The sequence below is a fragment of the Ambystoma mexicanum genome, chromosome 7p (genome assembly GCF_040938575.1).
Source record: "Ambystoma mexicanum isolate Mex_15411 chromosome 7p, UKY_AmexF1_1, whole genome shotgun sequence".
NCBI lineage: Eukaryota > Metazoa > Chordata > Amphibia > Caudata > Ambystomatidae > Ambystoma > Ambystoma mexicanum.
In genome coordinates, this window is record NC_090939.1 from 253,147,799 (window position 1) to 253,172,709 (window position 24,911).

A 24,911-nucleotide genomic window follows, 5' to 3' on the forward strand; every position below is an offset into this window, starting at 1 on the left:
TTTAAGGTGGGGAGAATGAGGGGGATCCGATTTTCAGGGGTAATATTTTTTTTGTTTCTAGTCGGTGCAGTGGGGGCTAGGATTCACTTGATTGTAATTTAATCACGTATGTTTTGCCACCTCCCTAGATAGCTCCAGAACACTTCCAATTAAGTCTTTTGGATATTTGATATACAAATCAAGTATCCAACATATCAAGGAAAAGAAATAGTGAACATCAAAAATATAATTACTCACATGAATAACACCACAATGCAAAAAAGTCCTACTTTAAGTTGAAACAGCACTTTTCTCTGCAATGTCATTTTTCTTTGTTCCCCTATGCTTTTCTTGTATTTCTTTATTTTACCATCCTGCCTGTGATACATTTGAGCTGAAGGAAGACCAAAGATCAAAAACATGTTTTACTTACATTCTCAAGTTCACATCATGGACACAGAACACTGTTGCAAAAACGTGCTTTGTTCACATAATTTGAGTTGGGTAATGGAGTTAACTTCTGCAACGTCCCTTTAACCATATCAAGTTTGTGCATGCAGCATACATTTTTTTTTTGCACACAAATGTATACATCCACACATGTACTTTTGTAAAGAAAAACAAGTTTCTGCACTGATGGGGAGGAAACAAAGTATGTTAAGTCTTTATTTCATAGTTAGGTAACCTCAAAAGATGAAAAAGGTTCACAAAATATAAAAGTAAATGAAAATGTCAAGAGACTTGATATCTGCTCTAAAGAAGGTGGTTAACAACTTTAACAACTTAGCAATTCTGAGCATCACAAATAGTTCAATTAAAGAGGGCTGCCAACAAATGGTTCTGTTCTTTGACAAGCTTCCCAAATATTTGCCTTTTTCATCAAGAAAACCAGTTCAGCGTAGGAATCCTATGTTTTTCTTCCATTCTTCTCTCTTGCTAAAGGTTTGAAATGTGGATCCACAAGTTCAAATTCTACAGTACAAGATCAATGTGAAGGTTTTAGTTTTAGAACATATTAAAAAGCCTATTGTTTGAGCTGCATTCTTTTTCAGATTTTACTGAGGGGAAAATGGGGAAGACAGATCGGCATTACACGTTCACACACACTCTGACAAGTCACCACACATTCCTCATGGAAATAGTCCTTGGGAAAAAGTTGCATATACTTTGTAAATGATTACTAAATTACTGACTTGTATATAGAATATGTATTTCCGGACTGACACAGGAAATACCTGAAGCATTTAATAGAGTACCCATTGCAGAAACGGACTTTCAGGCTTTTGCTCCAGGGAGGACTGACTGAATTTAAAAAGATCCAACAACTGGGCTACTCACTATCCTCATCTTCGAAGTAAGGGTTCCTGAACAAACTCAATGTAGGAAGGCAGTGAAGGAGACCACGCGTCATCAGCCTGCCTCACACATGACAGGGGTGATGGCATTCCTGAAATTAATCATTATATAAGAGGTCAAGACATGAACACACATGATTTAAGTATCTTCACCCTCAGAGCTTTGAGAACTAAATTATCAAATACACGGGCCTATGTTAGACCCAATAAAACACTGTAGGGCCCAAAAAAACACCCTGTGAAGGTTAAAGAAGCAGGAAGACTTCAACTTTAAACATGTTCCTCCGGCAGCTGCCCTTTAACTTATTTGCAGTTTCAGCACTGCTGTAATCCTACAATCACAAACACTTGATCAGAATGACAGTATAGAAAGGGGGTCCTAGTGATCGCATTGACAGTCAAAGCATCGACAAATCATACCATTGGCACCAAAGCATCTAAAAAAAACATTGAATGCACTTTTGTTTATGGGGGGGGTCCTCCCACAACCCCCCTTTTTAATGGTTTAAAACACATTTTTGCTAAACTAAACCCTTTAACATTGAAAAAAATGCATTCAATGTTTTTTCCCAATGCTTTGTTTTAGATGCAATGACCGGATACTATAGAAAGGCTTCGGAAAGTAGTTAAAGTAGCAGACAATATACCTCTTTTATACTACAACATCCGTGCTCTGCTTCAAGCTGCAGCTGACAACCTCTTTGGAAATTGGGGTTGACTGCATGGAAAGACAACAAGACCCACAGAATGCTTTTATGATGTGTTGTCTAAGTACAATTCTTCAAAAACCCTAGAGCCACTTAGTAAAGGATATTCCTATCAACAAAGGCTTGCATTTTCCACAATATTTGTTTGCCTGGAACATACATATACCCTACATTTCTATAACCTTTTCTCAAAATATAAATATGGATTGGAATTCTTTGTAATGCTTGCACTGAAGAGGATGTCAACGTCAATGTCCTCCAGAAGAGCTATCAAATTCAGAGAATGTCTGTGTTTGCTTGAATTGCAGGTGTGCACTGATAACTTTTGAAGCAGCAATACTTTGGGGGTGCACATAGTAATTGCCAATAGTTGATGGTTAAAAAATCAATTGTATACATTACTTTATAGATTAGTGTTATTTAGGGCCTGATTCACAGAAGTGTTTTATAATGGTGCAATCCCATTGGAAAACGTTCTGTGAATCAGGCCCTTTGTGTTTTAATTATGTGTACATAAATCTAGTGTAACAAATAATCACACTTTATTGCTGGTACTTTGTTTTACCTGAGATGCTTGTTTCATGAGCAACCACATTATTTGTACTCAAGTTATTGTGCTTAAATAGGATATTCCACAGTATGAATGCATGGCTACTGAAAGAACATTTGATATTATGGCCACTTATAATTACAATACAGTTTTTGCGTATAATTCATTGTAAAATAAAAATCTAACATGAAAGTACTAACATAAGAAAAATGAAGGTACCTTCACTTCCCTGTTAAACTCACATGGAATTATAAGCTTCTTTTGTCCAATATCGCATTAGTCTATAAGAAAGAAAGGTTGGGCATGGCCACACTACGCAAAAGGCTTTCATACCTTTTATTTGTGTTCTGTACGTGTTCAAGACTTACTAGATTAAAAGAATGCATTAGTGAATTTGGAAAACAAATGTGAAATTCATGCATTGTTATACTGCAAACACTATCTTGCATTGTTCCCTTTGATTGCAATGTGTGCAAATTACAAGACACAATTTAAGTTTAGGATAGCAATATGTATCGCAAATGAAAGTCATTTTCAGTAAAGTTATAAAGATGTCAATGGAATTTGGTATATTCACATGTAAGATTTTGGACATGGTTTTTCAAATAAAGATCATCTTGCCTGCATAGGCTTACTTGGAACAGCCAAACTTTGAACATTGGTGGAATGAGAAGTTGAATGCAACCCTGACATTTATCACTTAAGGAGGGAATTGAATTCAAATTTGTATAGTCACATTTCTGGCTTTGATATTTCAGTTGTACAGTGCTATGTAATTGTTATGCTTTCAGTTGTTTTTGCCCAATCATTGCGATTGATGTTTATAGAGCAATTTTGTACAAAACAAATAATTTATAAAATCCACACTGTTCATTGATAAGACACTTATAATTTGAAGACTGGAAAAAGAAATGTTGAATTTAATGGATAAGCAGAATGGATATTGGAATTGCTGTGTTTCAATCCTGTAGAAGGAGCTTCATTTACTATTTTAAAAGCAGCATATCAACTTTACCCAGGTCAGATTTGTTTTTGCAATAAATTGCACACAAAAAACATGAGTTTTCAAATAATTACAAAATTTGTATTACACTTAAAACTGTACTTCATATGAAGCAAATGATGAATAAATTAAACAAATGCCTACCAACCATTTTACATTTTAAAGATGGTTTCATTCATGGTTTGTGTCTCCTTTCCTTGAGAAAAGCATCAGGCTCAAACACTGGAACAGGGAATTGGGTCAGGAAAAATACTAAAAATACATCTTTACTGATATGAAGAGGCTTCACCAAGTTTCGTTTAACTCAAGAACAATATATATAATTAGATAACAAATCATGTGAATATCTTTAAATAAATTAGCTGGGTGTTCTTAAGTTACAATGTGGCATTTGTAAACCGACTTAGTGCTAAATCAAAAATAAAGATACATACAGTGCTGGAAGTAACTGGAAACATATGGCCAAGCTTTAGGACTCTTTGTGAAATCTGCCTATACTGGAATCAAAGAATAATTGTCTGTCCCCACAGAGAGCAATTTAACCACAAATGCAAACACTAAACTAGTCTGTGTAAGACAATTAGGTTGACTATATATGGGACAAATAAAAATATCTGCCTGGATAAATTGTGCAGCAACATTTCCAGAATGGCAAAAAAAGTGAACGCAAGGAGACTTGGGAAGGCAATCCATAATGCATTAAAATCCCAAGCAGAACAAGCAATTCCGAAAGAAGTCTTAAGGTTGAAACTCAATTTGTCTAAAACCTTTTCCTATTGGTAAATTTAAGGCTTTGCAGTGTGCACTGAAACAATGGACATTGTATACATATCTTCCTAATATCAATATTGCATACTTAATTATGACCTTTCCACAATGGAATTACTTTAAATAACATAAGACAGCATATGGTGTTCAAGGGATTCATATTTTCCTGGAATAAAGCTCAAACACTAGGAGTATTATGGAGCTACATGTATCTGAAAGGTTGGCATCGGATGATAATGCAGCGGTCGAACACTTCACCAGCCACATTCACATGTTTAAAATGAATATCCTTTTTAAAATAAAGTAGACAGGTTATATGAATCTAATACACATCCTACCACCTATATTTCATTTATAATGCCACTTCAGCGACTTTTCACCACAAGCTTAAATTGTCGGACTAGTCTACGGCGGGTAAAAAAAAAAGGATTTCATTTTTAAGTGCGCCATGTTAACTTGTGAAGCAGTTTAAATAAAGTTAAGTGCAGTCTTTAATATGGAAAATAAAAATTACTAACCGTTTTCTTTCATCAGCTGTTCATCAACATTTCTTTCAAATGGATCTTATTAAAGGTAGTTCCTCAATAGTGATTTAAACCATAGATTTCTTACAATTGTACTAATCATCAGCTTTAATGAAGGCTCACTACTGATTGTGCTTCAACCCTAACAAGTGTGACACGCAATTTAGTGACGTATGATTGGTTTTGGAGGCACAAGGATATGTTATGCAAAATATTCCCACTGGCAAATAGCACTCCACAACCAACACATTGCAAGATCTAGAACGTAGGATGTGATTGTGCCACAACATCAAACATTTATTTCAGTAATAGTAGCTAAAACAAACTAAAAAACAAAAAGGGACAAGTTGGGTTTAAATTACTTGGTGATTTTGCTTCTCTAAACAGTCTGAAAACAAACAACTCAGAGTTGGTGAAGGTTCTGATTTTGGTAGACTTCATTTAATGGAGGAACTGGCAAAGGACTCCCTGAAGATCCTGGATTTTTGCCAAAGTAATCACTCAAAAATCATGAGGCTACAAAAATAGCCGTCTGTGATCCAATGCCAACTGCTTAATTTAAATCAGAAATTAAGAGTGGCACAGGTTTCAATGCCCAGAAGCAGTGAGACACCAATGAGAACGTTGGTCATCTGCACAAATACTGCATGGATAAAATTGTAGAAAAATGCAGGAACAGTTTACATTCTGAGTTATTGCATACATAGTCTTTATTATCAATCAGGATTATCGAAGTTTAAAAATGATTCGATACCATAAAAGACTTGGGATTTCAAGCATAGCTGAAATATCCTCTGTGCATTTAATTGTCAGAGGCAGCTGGCAGAGGTAATGCTTCGAGTCTCAGATTGATAAACATGAGAGGTTAAAGGATGCTGGACAAGATAAACCTGAACTATGCTTCTTCCTCTACAGTAATGTTATCTTGAATCAGTGTTCTCCTTGAAAACTGAGAAGCGTGCATAGCCAAGAGTCATGGTCGGTTCTGCTGAACTTCACTTTGGAAAGCTGCATAATTCAACACGTCAGTGGATAAAAATGAAGTCGTTTTCTTTGCCTTGTTTCTGTAGATGTGGCAAACCAGTCGTTCACAGCCCTTAATCATTGATTTGTAACCAACCATTTGGGCAGCATTTGGTCCTTAGCAGGTCATTAAGGATTCGAGTTCAGCCACAGACCGCTGGTGTTTTGGCAACAGGTTTACAATTACGATTAATCCACTTTCCTCAAACAAATCTAGAAATGTAAAACAAAAAAATGTATATTGCAGAATTTGTATAAAAACCACAGGTATATGTACAATCTTTTAATCTAAAACAGCACTGCTCATGGGGATTAAGGAAAAGTATCGACATTTAAGGAATTATGTAGCCATCAGTGCATTAAAGGCATCACCATTGTCTCTATTAGTGTATTCTGTTCAATGTTTATTTGCAATATAGGTTAAACCCAAATTATTTTAGCAGAAATCCATGTAGTATGAAGTTATAGGAGCTGCTGTGGTGTAGACTACTATTAAACGCGAATTACCACCAATATATTACTCCTCTTAGAAAAATAGCAAAGTAATAGTTAAGAAATGTTGAAACATTCATAAATTAAGCTTCTTGTTCAATTGAAAATATAAATATAATTGACCAAATCTGTAAATACGAATGCACAAACTGAACCCTGCAGTTCAAGTGTAAAAGAATTAGAGGAAAGGACACAACTAGTGGTAAAGGAATAAAAGACGCAAGACCAAACATTTTAGCGTTTTTGGAATATTGGGGTAGACAAGGAAACATGCAAACTAGGCTGACCTGTAGACCCTTTTTATGTCATCAAATTGAATGTTTTTAGTACTTTCACTTCCCAATCACTAAAATGTGATGTGTGTAATGGTTGATTTAAGTTAGTGTAGACTAACAAATGGAAACATTATTAAAAGCAGAGGGCAGTGTCTTAAAACAACAACTAATGTAAGGGGTACCATAAAGATGTGCTAAAAACCAACATTTGAGACAACCCTGGTAATAGGGCAGAGTATGAGATTTTAGGATTTCTAAGATAAACTCTCTGGTGGTCAAACAGTTCTTCTCCATTCCGTATGCATATCGTCAAACAATGATCACCTGTTTTTATAAGTGCTAAGAAGTGATCACAAATTCATATGGATGTCCTTTACTTGTAAGAAAAACTTATGAAATTGTGTACCCAAGGTCTGCTTAAAAACAGTGGATTTGTTCTTAGCATACATGATAATGAAGTAAAGCTCTACAATTAAACTGATAATTTAGAAAACAACTTATTTTTGAATCAATCCTTTGTAGACAATTACAAGATCTGCTCCTAATGACAGGACTTACATTATTCACAAAGGTCTCATAACACATCTGACCCGCTCAAACAGTAATTCACTGATGGGCAACCAATCTTACAGAGCAAGTAAGTCATGTATGTATCAAATGGGCCCTGCATGTTATCTAAGGGTCTAATAGCAGTGCAAGTGCTGAGCAGCCCAGCATCCATCCATGACTGATGCCTAACGAAAACGTACTTATGCAACAGACCCAATAACCTATGGAAGTTGAAAGATGGGACCAGTTGAAATCTGGAGGCTCCCGTCACTTCACTCATGTAGGTGTGATGAACGCATTTTGCAGAAATGTCTTAAGAGCCCTAGCCTCTAAAAGGCTGGCTTTTCATTATCACTCCTAATAAGAGAGCAGCTATTACAAAAACAGTAAAGCAATATCCCAGTAAGTCTTGCACACTTATCTGCACCATATCCAGCCAGATGTAGGGGACTAGAGGGCCTGGGATGTGCAAGCATATACACTGTGCTCAGCCATGGAAGCATCTCTAACTGTGCAATCCATGAGATTGGTGCCCTGTTAAGCTGCATTTTTAAAGTAAAGCCGTTGTCATTTGCACTGCTTTTCCAACAGATCATAGATGTCTGTATGGGTGGATGACAAAGTGTGCTGGCAGAAATGGGCCTGTCTCAATGCAGAAAATTCCCAAGGAGGGAGAAGCAGGTCTGCTTTCCCACTGCCATAAAGCAGTTAGGTATGGATTGTAGTTCCTTTAGGCCAGGCTTTATGGTGTATTTAACAGCTGCAAGGTGTCACTATGGATGTTAATTTATTCTTCACAGTGGGTGACTTCACAACCTTCCATGTCTCCTAGATGTGTTTTGTCATACATCTAGGAAGCATGGTTCCCCAGATGTGCTGCATACCTGAAACACTTCACTATGGATGGCTTGATGGTTCAGGATACTCAGGAATGGCGATGCCTTCCACAAATACGGGGGGTGAGTGTTCAAGGGTGTTTGGCAATTAGGGAGGTTGGGCCTGTTCTCCCGCTCCCACTCCTCCACGCTTCCCTTTGCCTCTCCTTCCTCCCGCCCGCCCACCGTGCTCCCATTGGTGAACTGGGCCCTGCCTGGCAGCCCCCTCCCATAGGCAAAGGACAGCTCCAGTGGAAGCAGCTCCAGATGGTGTCTGCCGGTGTCAGCCAGGGAAACAGGAAGCTAGCAGCCGTCAACCTGCTCCGACCAACAAGGTAGGTGCGGTCACGGGGGGGGCAGCAATCACTGCACCCCACTCAACTAACCCACCCATCTAAATACTCTAGTACAGTCTAATTTGTGCTGCATTGCTGCCTCTGTTGAAACTAGGTCTTTCCCCCTATCATAGTTTTAGGAAAAGTCGAATCCGGGTGTGTTTTTGCATTGCTGCCTGTGTTGAAACCAGGCCTTTTCACCTCTTTTTAGTAAAAGTCGAATCTGGGTGTTGCAGTGAGCTGTTCCCCGCCCCCTATCCTCTCCGCCACTGCGCCTGCGTTCCCCTGCAGTACGTTGCCTTACTGCCCCCGTGTTCGTTCCTACGTTGTGACCGCCCTCCCCTACTGTTGTGGTGCTTGGCTGTTATCTGTTCTTCTGCCCTCTCTCTCCCCTCCCTCCTCTTCACATCCTATACAGTGCTCGCAATCTCTTCCATCTTCTCTAACTGCTACTCTATCTCCTATCCTATCCTATCCCTCTCGCTAAGTCTGGAAGGAAGAAGTTGAAGTGAGATATCCTGGTCTCCAACCCAGGCTCCCCATCGCTGATACCTACATCAGTGCTTCCTCCAGACAGACTCTCGCCGACATCCTCATTATTGTTCACTCTAATGACCTATGGAACCCTCATAATGTCTCTGTTCTCTCTCCTTTCTCCTCCTCTCCAATTGATGGTGGCACTCGGTGGGAGGCCCTCTTGGCTTCCTTCCACTCCTCCAAGACCATCATTAACACCTATGTGAATGGCACCGTCTTGGTCCAGGGCCCTCAGCCCAATGTCCTCTTTTTCTATAGGCGTCTCCCGCATCATATCAACTTCCTTCCTTCTACTGCTCCTCCTACTAGCACCTTTCTGGCTCCTCCACCACCTCCTTTTTCTGCCGCCTCTCTGGCACCCTTCTACTTCACTCTGGCCACTATGCCACCTCCTTCCACCATCTCTGCCCACTCTCTGGCCCCTCTACCACTTCTGCTGGGTTTACCTCAAGCCTGTACCCCACCACGGAAGTCTTTCAAATGTGGCAACCTGCTCCACGTTGCTACTCTCAACTCTGGCTCTGCTGTCAAACACTCCTCTGACATCTGCCACCTCCTCGAAGAACTTGATCTGGATGTTCTCGCTCTCACCGAGACATGGTTCACGGCCAGCTCTGTCACGTGTTTTGACACTCTCCTCCCTGATGGCTACAAGACCCTCTCGGAACCCAGAACCAACCGTCCCAAAGGTGGAGCAGCTTCTGGTCTTTCCGGAGTGGGTCCCTGCCTCTCTCACTCCTACGCAGGCCTACTCCTGCTTTAAATGCCTGTTCTGCAGGCTCTCCGTCTCTCCTGCCCCGACTGCGGCCACCATCTCCAGGCCACCTGGCCAGGTCGTCCTCTTCCTCTCAGAGAGGGCTGACCTCTCCTCTTCCTTCCTTGCCTCTACACCTCCTCCTCAGAGACCTCGACATCCACCTGGAGGCTTCAAATCCCTCCTCTGGGCTCTTTTGCAACCTCACACTCTGCCAGGCACACCTTGGATGTTCTCACCTCCTCAGACATCCCCCTTCCGATCCCACTCATCACTCTTCTCTCTTGGACTGACCACTTTCTGCTCTCCTCTCGTCTGAAACTCTCTGTCCCCCAGGCTAAGCCCAGCCCAGCACTGCCATCTACCTTCTCAGTCATTCGGCCCATGAAGCGTGTGTCAGTGGATGTCTTAGTCGCTACTTTCTCTGTTCCTACTATGCCTGCACCTGACTTTCACTCTGAAACAGCCCTCTCTAACCTGCATCTTTCTATCTCCAACACTCTTGACGTCCTTGCCCCTGTCATGAGAATTTGTCTGAAGCCTACCCTCCAAGTTCAACTCTTGGTATGACTCTGAGCTTGTCACCCTGAAAATCAAGTGCAGGGTGGCGGAGAGGAAGTGGAGGGCATCGGGAGCTTGCTCTGACAAACTGGCATGCCTCCTGCTCCAAAGGAAATACAGACTCTCTGTCCTGTCCAAGAAGAGAGTCCACATCCAAGCCCGCATCTCTGCGGCCTCTAACAACTCGGCCGAACTCTTTAAAATCTGCAAAAAGCTGGCCGATCTGTCTGTAGTCTCCACCTCTCCTGTTCCCTGCCAGGCCCTCTGTCCGGCACTAGCTTCTCACTTCACCACTAAAACCCACAACATCCTGTCTTCTCTCTCATCTTCCTCTCCCTCTACCTCTCCCAGCCCCCATCTGGCCGCCTTTACCCTCTCCTCATTTCTCCTCTTTCTCGCACACTACACCTGACAATGTTTCTAGACGAGTGTATGAAAGTGTTGTCCGAACAGGTGCTCCCCTGCTCCTCCAGAACTACCAAGGACCACATTGACACTCTCGCTCCAGCGCTGGCCGAATTCTGCAATCACTCTTTTGCCACTGGAACTTTCCCCTCTCTCCTCAAGCACTCCCTTGTGCAGCCCCTCCTTAAAGCTTCTGGCGATCCTACCTGTCCGCCAAACGAGATCTCGATCACTCCTTTACTGGGCGAACTCCTGAACAAGCTGGCCATCTCCCAGCTTACTCTCCACACTGAATCTGTTGGTTGTATCCATGACCATCAGTCTGGCTACAGAGCAGCCAGAGGCACGGAAACAGCTCTCCTGAACACCCATGAAGATCTGCTCACTAATCTTGATTCAAGCCTTCCTTCTGGCCTCATCCTCCTTGACCTTTCCTCTGCTTTTGACACGGTCAATTGCGCCATCCTGATCAATCGACTCAGTGAGAACCTCAGAATCATGGATCAGGCCCTGGAGTGGTTGACCACCTTCCTCCTGGACCGACCCTCCCAGGTCCAACTTGGGTCTTTTCTCTCCACCACCTCTCTCTCCTCATATGGTATCCCCCAGGTCTCTAACCTCTCACCCAGGTTCTTCAATGTCTACTTGGCCACTTTGGCCCATCTGATTTCTGCCTTCTCCTCTAACCTTCAGTGTTATGCAGATGACATTCAGCTCTCTTTCAGGCTCCCCTCAGCCTCCTCTTCTCTCTCATTCCTGCCTATCCGCTATTCAGGATTTGTGCACCTCCAACGAGCTCTAACTTAATGCCAGTAAGACGGAGATCCTTCTCATTGGTACCCCTGCTCCCGTTTTCTCTCTTTCACTCTTGCCGCCCTCCTTGGGCCCTCTTCCTTCGCCTTCCAGTGAGGCACAAAAACTTGGTGTCATCTTCGACTCCACTCTCTCCTCACATCCCAGACCTTACCAAGAAGGGCCACTACCAGCTGCACCTCCTCAGAGGTATTCTTCCTTTTCTCACTTTCCCCCAGAAGCTCACTGGTTCGCTCTAGGATGGACTACTGCAAAAGCCTCTTTCCCAATCCGACACCGGTATAAATGCATTTTCAAAATGACGACCGTGCTGTGAAAAACAGACACGGGTCGTTATTGAGGCTTCCTTTGCACTGGAAGGCAAGTACTTTTATGAATAATCCATAAAAATTGAGTTGTTGGAGGAGAACTTTAACCTAATGAGCTCTAGAATAACGAATTTGGTGATGTGAAAGGGTTGTTACTCTATTTGTGAGAATGCAGACTAGCAACGACAATCAAAGTGCAAAGTATGTACATTTCTAATTAGGAGGTTTTATATAATTTGAATGAATATCTTTTTAGAAAATGGAACTAACCCATATATATGGGAGCGACTTTGAATATTAATGGAGATACGTTTGGACGTACACCAGATTGCTGATCACTGAATGTGAGTACCATGTAACCGTAACTATTTATGCTGAATACCTTTTGAATGTAGGAATTTGAGAGAATTAGTATAGTATTACTCTCACAAAATAATTACAATAATAAGAATGTAAATAATGTTGGAACACACTATTATTATGATAATCTAGCAAACCCAGGTGATAAATGAGACTTGAAACAATAGAGGATGAGACATACTATCAAGTAACTAAAGAGAGATTATGTCTTTGTATCAAGTTGAGACTAGAGACCTACTTTTTGACAGTTAATATCAAAGAGAGCATTGTATTAAATATGTGAAGAGTTAGCAGAGTTTTCTGACCTTTGGAGCTGTGAGGTACCCTGCTGGAAGCTCAGTAACTCTTCCCTTGCTGCTGTTAGAGGTTGACCCCGTGCTCAAAAGCTAGACACCTGACACGGAGCATCTGCAGAGTGTTAGCAGAGTGTACGCAGAGGGACATCATGGAGCAGAGCCTAAATATTCCAAATAAGCAGGCCCCCCGTACACGGAGTCGCGCAAAGCTGCCAGCTGCAAGCAATCTGAGTGCTGCCCATGAGGAGGGTGAGCTGTACTTCATGCATGCGACTGGGCAACCGTGCATTCTGTCTTCATTGGAAAGGGGAGGGGCCGAATTCAGCGCCTGCACCATGGAGCAATCTATTCAACAAAGTCTGTGCCCTCTACAAACTGTGAGCATGGACAACACCTTTGTCAAGGACCAGGGTACGTGCTGCTTGACCGTTATGTCCCCCACTCTGTCTCCCACCCTTACCTGCCTGACGTGAGCGAGATATGAGAACTGCAGTCCCCGCTGTCGGCGTTGGCTGCCTGCGGCCGCCGACGTCTGGAAAGACAGCTGAGGGGGCCCCGCACGTGCAGACGGTGGAACTAAGCGAAGTGACGGCTGTAAGCTGAGATGTTGAGGGGAGAAAGCATGGTGGGAACAAAATCATTAGCTGAACACACCGAGGTCGTGGGTGAAGTGGAAGAGGCATTCTGCTTACCCAGTGAGCAGGCATATTTTTATTTTTAAAAAAGGGCTGAAAATGACATAGGCGAGGCCAAAAAAATGTGTCATTACCGAGACAGTGTGCATTCCCCATTATATGTGGATGCCGTGGGGGACTTGTCAGACTCTCAAAATAGCCACCAGCCAAATCAAGCTATTAATAATCCTCAAGAAAGTGAAGAAATAGTAGCTGCAAAGTCACGAAATTCACCAAATGTATCAAATCCGCAGAGCACCTTGAAGTGTGACACATTGAAAGCATCTACTAAAAGAATTAAATCACCCTTTACGCAAAAGGCAAAAAAAGCTCTCACAAGACCAACCCACGACATTTAAGAATGTGCTCCATGGGGTGAGTACGCTGCAGAAACAAACACATGGACAAAAGATCAGACCAAGAGCAAACTCCCTAACAGAAGTAAAATCAATTAGATGCCACTTTACAAAAAGAGCATGGGGAAACATCAAGCCGGGCAAGAAGTGTCTGATCACGAACTATTGTTAGCCTCATGGTGATGTGAGCTGGCAGTCTGCTTACATGATCAGACACATTTAAAGAACAGTGTCAACCAAAATACAACTATGGGGATCAACACATCATATAGCCCAGCCAACCATGAGATTGAGCAAGAGAAGCCCAGAAATGGAAATGTCTTGCCAGACAAAACGAGTGTCCAAGATGGGACACATAGTCTGTTCCCAAATAGAACTGACCAAGATGAGGGTCACCTGGGGGATTTCCATTATCCAGCCAAAACATCCCCCCCACATCCTACGGGTGTCAAACAAACCACCAGGAAGGTGGATGTAAATAAATCAATCCTGCAAACGGCTCCCGAAAAGAAGTCTATTTCTTCAAAGATCAATGTTGTACTCCTCCAAGCAGAACAGAGCTGCAGGGATGAGTGTGCCGGAAGAAAAAGTCCTGCCCCCTTGTGTCCATTACAAGAGCAAAAAGACCCAAAGGAATGGACTTAAGTGCTGACCCTCTAGCCACAGAAAGTGAGACTGAGGAAGAAGAGGGGTTCCTAAATAAGGCACCCACAAAAAGGATATCCAGCAGAAACAGACAATCGGCTACCATCTTGGAAATCCACCCAGCAAACGCTGAGCTATGTGCGGCTCGATGCTGACAATAACCTTGGCACAGTTTCTTATGTTGTATGAAGCCCTGCATGAAAATTATAAAGATCAGACCACTTTATTGGCCCTAATTCAATCTAAACTTATATATGCGGAAAACGTAATATTTGAGACTCTCATTGACCTAATGGAGGACGCACGAGAAGACAAAAGAGCCTTCTTACACTGCTCTAGTGACACCATCACCCTCCTAAAAAACGAACCCAATAAACAAGGTGGCATGACATCAGAAAAAAGCATCTCGATGCAAAATAGCCAGCAATGCCACTTTATGCCACAAGACCTTGCAAAAGGAAAAGAGGCCACAAGCAGACAAACAAATAAAACTGGGAGTGCACCTAAAACATTGACGCAAACCATCTCAAGCCAAGAAACTGCAGAAATATTTTCACTAGCAAGCCCCGAACAAGGACATGGAACGCATTTGGTCACAATCAACAGTGCGACAAGGCACGTTGAGGAGAAAGGCACCTCCAAGCAAACCAAAGACGCGTTTCCGCTATTCAATAAAGAGAATGCAATTGACACAAAAGAAAAAGAACCGGGAGCTAGAGAAAAGCAAACCTCAGAGAAGCAAAACAAAAAGAATAGAATGCTGAGCGAGAACCAAAATAAAAAGACAAAAAACATGCCCAACCCAAAACCAGCACCAAATGACGGAACACGTAATTTTATTTGAAATTTAAAATCGTTTGAAAGTTCGATAAATGGAGTTGGGCAGAGTTCGTCCTCGGACAAGAACATGGGAGTTGAATAAAAAAAACAACATGATAGAGAGCGAGAATACATTATACCAATTCCTATTAGAGACACTGGAAGGAGTGACTCAACTGATGGAAGTAATCAAGATGCATTATGGCTCTTATCAGTCCAAGGCAATGACAGCCTGATAGAGATGGACAGCCAATAATATAAGGAGGATTCAATAAGTGTGGAAGGAAAACATGATGAATGTGAGTGCATGGTTATAAATTCCCAGCTGTTCACAACATTACAAGAAAAAAGAGAACACCTGGAAGAAAAAAAATACAATAGCAATCAAGCAACGTAAATTGCTCAAGGCAATGATAGACCAATCAAAACAAGACTGTAAAAAACCAAGAAAACAACCTGTCAAGAGTGACCGGCCCAACAGAAAACAAAAACAGAGATTGGAATCAAACTGCACAGGAACGAGAAAAAAGTGACGAGAAACATAGTGCACCTAAGCTGCTTCTAGAGCGAGTACTGAAAGCCAAAGACAGACTGATTTTGAACAGATAAAATCTCATGAAATTGCTACATAACGTACATAGTTGCTACAACTACGTGTTGTGAAATCAAAGGACATCAAAATTGTGGCCTTTCCAAAAGAAGCAGAAACAGATCGCATCTGTATACACTTGATCTCTAAATCAGTCATGAACCTAATCTGTTCGGCAGTTGATGAGCTTAGAGTCCTTGGCTTTGACCTTAAGCTTTCTGGAAATCAACCACCAGAACAGGTAACAAAACACTCCATGACAAAAAGGTGTCCAGTGAAAACTAGATCCCTAAGCGAAGACCACCCCATGGATGACCTTAATTCTAGACCTATAAGATTCTATCCAACCATTCTACGAGGACCAAATGCACTTTGCATGAGGATCAAAGGTCGATCAGATAACAAGTCTGAAGCCCAGATGACAAGTGAGGCACCAATTGTGACAAAAATTGACACAGAAAAGCCATGGGGATGGCTAGCTGAGACCCTAGCCCCACAAGGGAAAAATTAGACTGAATGCCCTAATACCCCAAATAGCTTTCGGATTGCTTCTTGGAACACACACGTTTTTCGACATTTGTTTGAACATATAAATGATGAGCTGCTGACTGCAGATATCATCTGTATCCAGGAATGTTGGTTGCAAGAGACCCCTAACATGAACGGGGCCAGGTGCCTATTGAACAAGGCATATAAAGGGCAAAAAGGGAGATCCTCTGAAGGCTTACTAACCATCATAAAAAACAGCTTCAATGGACATATAGCGCAGAGCAGCTCACCATCAACTCTCATTCAAATAACAATAATCCAAGAAGACAAACCAGGGACAACAGAAAAAAACACTCAAATAGTATTTAATCTTTATTGGAACATTAAAGCTAAAGATGGTGATGCTTTTTTGGACTTAGCCACTAAACATATTGATGAGTTTAGAGCAGAATACCAAAGCTAATCTATAGTTATATGTGGTGACTTAAACATAGAGTGTATAGAAAAGCAGAAGTCGGATGGTTCTTTAGGACAAAAGCACCGAAAAGAATCACAAACACAAAACTGGCTGAAGGAGATGAAAATCTGTGATCTGCTCCAGGTAAATGGAAACGTGAGTGGAGACCTTCAAGGTGCCCCAACCTGGGCTTCCTATAACTCAACTGCAATGTTGGGTTATTTTTTTGTGGATCGTGAAATCTTTCAAATAATATCTCTGCTAAAGATACTACCAACAACAAAAAGCGACCACCGGATGTCCATTCTTACCAGCACTAATCCAACTAAACAATGCTACGGTAATATGGGAAATAAAAAATCTTGGGCACACAATGTCAATGTAAATAATGGGCTAAATAGATTGAGACTGTTAATAAAAATGATACCAACTCTGAATAAAACAATAGAGAATTGGCAGATGTCGACAGGAACAGGTGTTGAATATGAGTCATGCTTAACTGCTTTCAGAGATATAAAGGGGATCAACATGCAAAATAATCAGGCTGCATAAATTCAATCCTGAGCAGGCAGAAAAAAAACGCCAAATGGCAAAAGACCATAAGGCAATAAATAAAAAGAAGGACCAGAGTAAGATAACTAAAAGGAAAATACTAAGAAAAGTCTATTGGAATTGGGTAAAAAAGACCAATTATTTCAAAAAGACATCAAACAAATGTTGATGGCAAGTTACAACAAAAATGGCAAGTTCCTTTGGTCACTGCTAAATCAAAAGCTAAGCCTTCGGGGAGCCGAGCAGATTAACCCCATTCATAAAACCCAATGGGTACAACACTTCCAAGAAATCTACAATCAAACATCAAAGCTGACATAATACAAGGAAGTCCAACAAAGGAAGCGTGGGATATAGAATTTACGAAGACTGAAATTCTGTCACTAATCTATAAAGCCAGTACATCTCGGGTCCCTGGTATTGACGGCCTAACTGATGCAATACTAAAACAATCACCAGAAGTGTGGGTGGACATGTGTTATGAGCTATTCACAAGAATTGTTAACGACAGACGGATACCAGAATCATGGACAAAAGTGATAATCCCCATAATCAAAAAAGGGGACAGGGCTAGACCTGAGAACTATCGTCCAATATCGCTATTGGACGTGATAGGAAAAATCTTTGCAGGTATCCTACTGAAAAGTTGAAAGAATGGATAGTAACATCTGGAAAGTATGACCACAGGCAAGCTGGATTTGTTGAAAGAGTAGACTGTGGTCTAAATCTGTTGATAACCTCCTGAAAGTGAAAACTCTACACGAAAATCAAAAGCAGTTTCTAGCTTGTATAGACATGGCCGCTGCCTTCGATAGAGTTGACCGTCAGATTTTGTGGGCCAAAATGGAGCAAAAGGGCTGCCCGGTAGATTTGGTGGCAGCAATTAAGGCGCTTCATACTGGCACATCCATTCAAGTGCGGCTAGACCAAAAGGGCAACGTAACCCAGGAAATACCAACAAAAAGGGGTCTAAAACAAGGGTGTCCCCTGGCGTCATTACTTTACAACTTTAACATACTAGACACAAAAGATAGGTTTGAACCACCAAGATCTTGTTCGCCAAGACTAGGCAAGACTGCGATAGGCCACCTACTTTATGCGGACGAACACATAATCCTGGATAAGACTGTCATTGGTCTGCAGAGAAAGCTAGACGCACTTGACATATACGTTGAACACAAAAGATAAATCCAGAAAAATCAGAGATTTTAATAATTTTAAAAAATGCAAGCAAAAGTTGTTAGGGAGAATTCTCATAAATGGCTGATTTCCCTTACCTAAGAGTCCCTCGGCAGCTTTGCTGGATTTCTAGGGTTTATTTTTTTCACCTGGTAAGAGTGTGAGCCTTTTTCCCACTCATTCATGTGTTTTGCCGTGTGTGTTTTTATCATTTGTGTGATCTTGGGCTCTGGAGCCACACCTACTCCCTGAGCATCATTTTTATGTGCGTTACACAGCATCTTCAGTGCAGTGACACAGGGTTATCTTTTAGACTTCCCACTGACTCCATTTTTCTGGGACTGACTACTGTCTCCCAGAAACATGTAAAGTTGCCATTAACTTTATGTAGTCTCTTTAAATCACAGACCCAGTACAACCCATCTTACATGGAGTATTGGAAAGGGTTAATTCTTATCCCTTTTTGTCTGTTTCTCTTGGAGCACTGTTTCGCTCCCTCTTTATCAAGACTTGGCTCTATTTTTCATACCACGGTTATCTTATATACCCATGGTATTGTTTTAGGCTATTTTATTAGCCTTTGGCTCCGGCTGGTTTTATTCGCCATTTCTTTTTGTTAAAGTCTTTATCGTGTTTTACTCGACCAGGTTTGGTCCCTTCTGCGTAGAAGCCCTCCTTAAGGCGCCTGAAAGTCTGGGTAGGCAGGATGTGAGGGAGGGGTCTTAGGACCCCTGCCATGGGTTCCCTTGGTAACCCAAGTCGCACTTTTGTTTGATTGGCTGGGTGACTGTCCTTGCCAGGACAGCCACCCTGCTGTGTGATTGACAGCCAGGCTGTGTGAATGGGGGAAAACTGCATAAAAAGCAGGTCTCTGGGACTGGAAAGGCAGAGTCGCCAATGGAACGAAAGAACCAACGACAAGCTGATGGAAGAGGATCCCTATAACGACTGAACCGCCCGGTAAAGCCCTGCTGCAGGTCCGAATCTTCAGAATCAGACGACAAACAAGATCCTCCAGGAAACTTCTCCCCTTGAGCTGGTGGGACCACCCAGTTTGCCCAAACTGCAAGCCAGGACCCCTCATCTGGTCGAATTCACTGTGCAGAGCTACAGTGGGCCGGATAGCCAGGAAGGTCGGACCCTGCTTGGGTTTTAAGGAGCGCACCTTTTCTTCGTTGTTTCGCTCTGCTGCTGGTTTCTTCCCTCGGTAGTGCAGGACCCTCCAGTCTTCCTACTTCTCGTCAGTCGACAGTCGCTTCAGGAACCGCGAGCCTGCAGGAACTACCAGGAACGTCCGCATCAGCTACAGCTTCTTCTCTGTTTTAAGGTACTGTGCAAATCCGGTTGTTCGTTTAGTTGAACCGCGGTGAAAGTGTGTGAAATCTTTCTCCAATCCGAAGGCTTGTCCTTCTCTTCTCTTTGAACTAACTTTTCTGCCAACCAACCTCGTCCGGAAATCGTGGTGCGAACTTTACCGCGAACTACCCTGAACCGTGTGATCTTGAGCAAAAGACTTTTGACCCATTGACTTTGGCCCTAAGCCTTTTCTACCTGATTCTATCACTGTAGTTCCTCTTGATCAATTGCCATGAGTTCTTACCTGTTGGTGTGGTTCAATTTCCATTAACTTTGTCTTTCCCTCCCTTTTAAATTGCTGGAGTGCCATTTTGCTCCCACTTCATTTTGTGAGCTTAACTCGTCTGGAACTTATTGGGAGTGGTGTGGTGTATTAAGATTGTGATTTTTAAACTGCTTTATGATAGTGAAATGTTATATAACTAAAGAGTAAATAAATGTATATTCTTTTACTTGGAAACCTCGAGTCAGTGTTTGTTTGAATCATAGTAATTGCTGTCCTTAGTGTAACTATTTGATACTGCTCACTTGGTCTTCAGATAAGTCTGGCTGCTCAGCCATTGCTATCACTTTACTGTGTAGTACAGGCTTGTACCAAAGGTGAATTTGTACTGTCACTTGTAGTCTTAATTGTGTGTGGTGTTCCCAAAGGGTACTGCATATAATTCTGCCTAACAAAAGTACAAAAACTGTTTAAATGGTGTCTAGGCAACAAGCCCATACCAATAATAAAAAGCACTAAGTATATGGGAGCAATAATTAGTGCTGACTGGGGCGACCAGCCATGGATAGCGCACCTGCAATGCAAAATGGACCAGCTAACAGCACAAGCATTAATGCTAAAAACAAGATTCTGTACATTTTCGATACAACTCATATTGCACTTCTACAACGCAAAGGTAATTCCAAAAATAACCTACACAGGAGACACAGCGTTGAGAATACCGTGGGAAACCTGGGATAAGCTTGAAGCCAGGTTTTGTAGGAGAGCACTTAGAATCCCAATTTGCATACCGATGAGCATAATATGACACGAACTGGGTCTACAGTCAGTGCAAGCACAGGTAGTCTGGAAAGCCCTATCTACATACAGAAAGGTAGCCTCAATAGATTGCCCACCGCAATACTATATCTTGAAAGCTGAAAATGAAAGAATGCCATTTTGGCCCTTAACTGCTTGGAGAAAAAGGTGCAATGAGATTCTGCAAAACTTGAATGTATCGATAGATACCCTTCGCAATCATCCAACGCAGGTTAAATTACTACTCCTGTCTGTAGATTGGTCGCAAACGGAAAGTGCTGGAGCCTCTTCTAAATTTCATACTCTCAAAAAAAATAGCCATAGCTCCAAAAAGCATGCCAGGATATTTGAGAAAGAGTGCTAATGCCAAACATCAGGATCTGATTTTACGATTCAGACTCAACATCCTAAGAACGAAAATGAATAATGAAATGTGGCCTAGCAAGTGATAATATATGCCGTCTGTGTAAGCAGGACGAAGCATCATTGCAGCATTTGATCCTGTTTTGCTCTGAACTAAAACTAGAAAGAGTAAAATTGCTACACACAACGTTAACGCCATCTTGTGACCGACCTGGAGTGGACAGCTGTGTACAACGATCTGAACCAAAAGACAACTAGAGCCCTTGGTATATTTTTGGAAATGATGCTAAAGAAAATGTCAAACAGACCGCAAACACCACAATAATGAAAAACAGAAATCTGATGAACCAACTTTCCCTTTTGTGTTCATTAATATAGGGCTGTTAACATATTGCCAAAGCACAGTCTAAAGGACAAGAAGGCCTGGATGGAAGTGTTATTTGGACATTGCAATTGTGTAAATATAGAGAACATTTCGCGATTTTGGCTTGGCTATGTAACAAGGAGGTGAAATTTTAAAGCAAAAGTTTGTATTTATTTACACTGAATGCTTACTAAAGAAAATAAATAAATAAAAAAAAAAAAAAATATATATATATATATATATATATATATATATATATATATATGGGATACATTACTCACCGTAATCGTATTTCTGATGCTTTTATCTGCTTAGATTCACATTCTGTGCATAGGCCGACATCTAGTGGAAGCTGCGAAGTATTACAGTTTGTTTTTCGAAACTCGAAAATGGGCGTCGACACAGGGCGTGCCAGTAATACTATCCCTAGTGTGACGTCCACTGTACCCAAGATCCCTCACGCGTCTAGGATCCTCAGATTGTATTTTTTCTGACATGAGGTGGCATGAGGAGTAGCGCGAGTACAGATAATCCAAGCAGATAGATAGAAAGGTAAGACTACAAGCAACCATGCGCCTTCTCTCAGAGGGGAGGAAGGGTGGGTCGCATGTGAATCTAAGCAGATACAAGCATCAGAAATACGATTACGGTGAGTAATGTATCCCTTCTGAGGCTTGTGGAATCTGCTTAGATCACATGCTGTGCATAGATTAGCGAGCAATACCTGAAGAAGGAGGTGGGATGTGAGAAGGGTTATGAGCAAATAAGTGTCTTAGAACCGCTTGTCCCACTTGTGTATATACCTTGGAATGGGTGTCAATGCAGTAATGCTGAGTAAAAGTGTGAATAGAGCTCCAAGTAGCTGCTTTGCAAATGGTGTCAAGGGGTACATTTGCAATGAAAGCCAGAGTGGCCCCAATGCCTCTGGTAGAGTGGGCTCTTGGCGTGAAAGGCAGAGTTCTTTCAGAGAGTGAGTAACACAGCTGGATACAGTTAATAATCCACTTCGAGATGGCACCTTTAGAGACGCGATCCCCCTCTGTGCCTGTAGCTATGGAGACAAACAGTAGACCTGTTTTTCTTAGCGGTCTGGTCTTATTTACATAGTAGAGGACCGCCCTACGCACATCTAGGGTGTGTAGTTTCACCTCAGCCAAGCTTTGAGGGTCCTGGAAGAAAGCCGGAAGCTCGATGGACTGGTTTACGTGGAATTTAGATATAAACTTAAGTGAGAACCTAGGGTGTGTGCGTAAAACCAGTTTGTCTTTATGGACAGTAAAGAAGGGATCCTGCACTGACAGAGCCTGAATTTCACTGACCCTTCTTAGAGAAGTAATAACTACTAAGAAGGCCGTTTTATAAGTCAGGTGTTTGAGACTGCTTTTATGCATGGGCTCGAAAGGGGTTCCCATGAGCTTAGATAGCACCACGTTAAGGTCCCACCCTGGTGGTGGGTTTGAAATAGGAGGGTGAAGTCTCTTTACTCCTTCCATGAAGCCTTTAACTACTGGTACTTTCCACCACAAGACCTTGTTATGGGAAGTGGTGTATGCCGACAGGGCTGCCAGGTGTACTTTCAGTGAGTTAAAAACCAATCCTGCGTCTAGCAGGTGGAGCATGTATGTAACAATAGTGGAAGGAGTGCAATCAACTGGGTTGATTTGTCTACTCTGGCACCATTTAACAAATCTCTTCCACTTGTCAAAGTAACAGTGCCTTGTGTTTGGTTTCCTAGATTCCTTTAGGATGTCCATACACCCCTGTGGTAAATTGAGATGTCCAAACTCTATGACCTCAGGAGCCATGCTGCCAGGTTCATTGAGTTGGGTTGCTGATGCACTGTTTGACCTTGGTGCTGGGACAGTAGGTTGTACCAGGCTGGAAGTTTGATGGGCTCGCACACCGCCATCTTGCGTAGGTGTGGGAACCACGGTTGTCTTGCCCACATGGGAGCAACTAGGACGAGCGTCATCGACTCTCTGTTCATCTTGTTCACCACCTTCCTGATGAGAGGAGTTGGTGGAAAAGCGTACGCAAACATCCTTGACCAGTTCATCCACAGGGCGTTCCCTTGGGAGTCTGGTTGGGGGAACCTGGATGCAAATCCTGGGCATTGTCTGTTTTCGCTTGTGGCGAATAAGTCTATAGTGGGGAAACCCCACTCAGAGAAGATATTTTCTACGACCTCTCTGTGTAGAACCCATTCGTGTTCCTCTGGGAGGGAGTCTCTGCTCAGAGCATCCGCTAGGGAATTGAGCTCCCCTGGAACATGTTGTGATGACAAGAAGATGTTCCGTCTGAGTGCCCATATCCAGATTTTCTGGGCAAGCTTGGACAGATTTGGCGAACAAGTCCCTCCTTGCTTGTTCAGGTAGAACATGGCTGTTGTGCTGTCCGTCCGGATTTGCACTGACAGGTTTAGTAGGTGGGGCTCGAACGCTTGAAGCGCTCTGAATACTGCCAGAAGCTCTAGCAGGTTGATGTGGTTCTTGGCCACTGAGGGAGACCAGAGACCCTGAGCTGTGTGGTGGAGATGGTGAGCTCCCCAACCCGTCAGACATGCATCGGTAGTGACTACTGCCTGTACTTCGGGATCGTAAAAGGGTTTTCCCTGTGCAAGATTCTCTCTTGTCCACCAGTGAAGGCTTTGTACTAGTGTTGGCGAAACGACCACTAGATCGTCCCACTGACCACTTGCCTGAGACCACTGTTTCGCCAACCATTCCTGCATGGGACGCATGCGCAGGCGCGTGTGGGGGACCAGGTAAATACATGACGCCATCATGCCCAGTAAACGCATTGCTTTGCGTACCGTTATTTGGTGACCGGACTGATATTGCGGAATTTGCAATTGTATATTCCGAATTCTTTCCTCTGAAGGAAATGTCAACCCCTCTTGAGTATCTAGGATTGGTCCTAGGAACTGTTTGGAGGTGCTTGGCACCAGGCTTGACTTTTTCTCGTTGATTGAGAAGCCTAATTCGTGGAGGAGGTTGATAGTCCTTTGAATGTTTGTCCTGCAAATTACTGGGGTTTCCCCCGTTATGAGCCAGTCGTCCAGATAAGGGTACACCGGGATTGCCTCCCTGCGTAGGTGTGCAGCCGCCACCGCCAGTACCTTGGTGAATACCCTTGGTGCCGAAGCTATCCCGAAGGGCAGTACCTTGAATTGGTAGTGCCGACTGTCCACCTTGAAGCGCAAGTACCTTCTGTGCGCTGGGAACATGGAAATATGAAAATAGGCATCTTTCATATCCAAGGTTGCCATGTAATCCCCCTGTTTTAGGAGGGGGATTACCTCTTGTAGCGTAGTCATACGAAACTTTTGGGGCTTGACATACTTGTTGGCAGGCCGTAAGTCCAATACTGGGCGCATTGTCAAATCTTTTTTTGGCACAAGGAAGTAAGTTGAATAAATACCCTTGTTTACCTGGTGTCCCGGGACGAGTTCTATCGCGTCCTTTTCTAGCAGAATGCCGATCTCCTCGAGGAGAATCTTCTGATGTTCTAAAGAGTGTACTCTTTGTCGTGGAGGATGGTTCCGGGGACGCTGCAGTAGTTCTATACAGTACCCTGTG

At 42.5% G+C, this 24,911-nt stretch overlaps 1 protein-coding gene across 4 annotated transcripts in view; it reads right to left on the reverse strand.

Moving 5' to 3' along the window:
• The window catches only part of SON (SON DNA and RNA binding protein), a 1,246,872-nt gene that overhangs the window by 293,877 nt on the left and 928,084 nt on the right, over window positions 1-24,911 (reverse strand). Inside the window, exon 7 of one of the 4 annotated variants that reach the window (XM_069636254.1) lies at window positions 617-6,122. The exons of the other annotated variants lie outside the window; for them this stretch is intronic. Within the exon in view, the coding sequence (XP_069492355.1) occupies window positions 6,099-6,122 (24 nt within the window). The 3' untranslated portion in view covers window positions 617-6,098. Of the gene's footprint in view, window positions 1-616; window positions 6,123-24,911 lie in introns of those variants that run through there. 4 annotated transcript variants of the gene reach the window in all.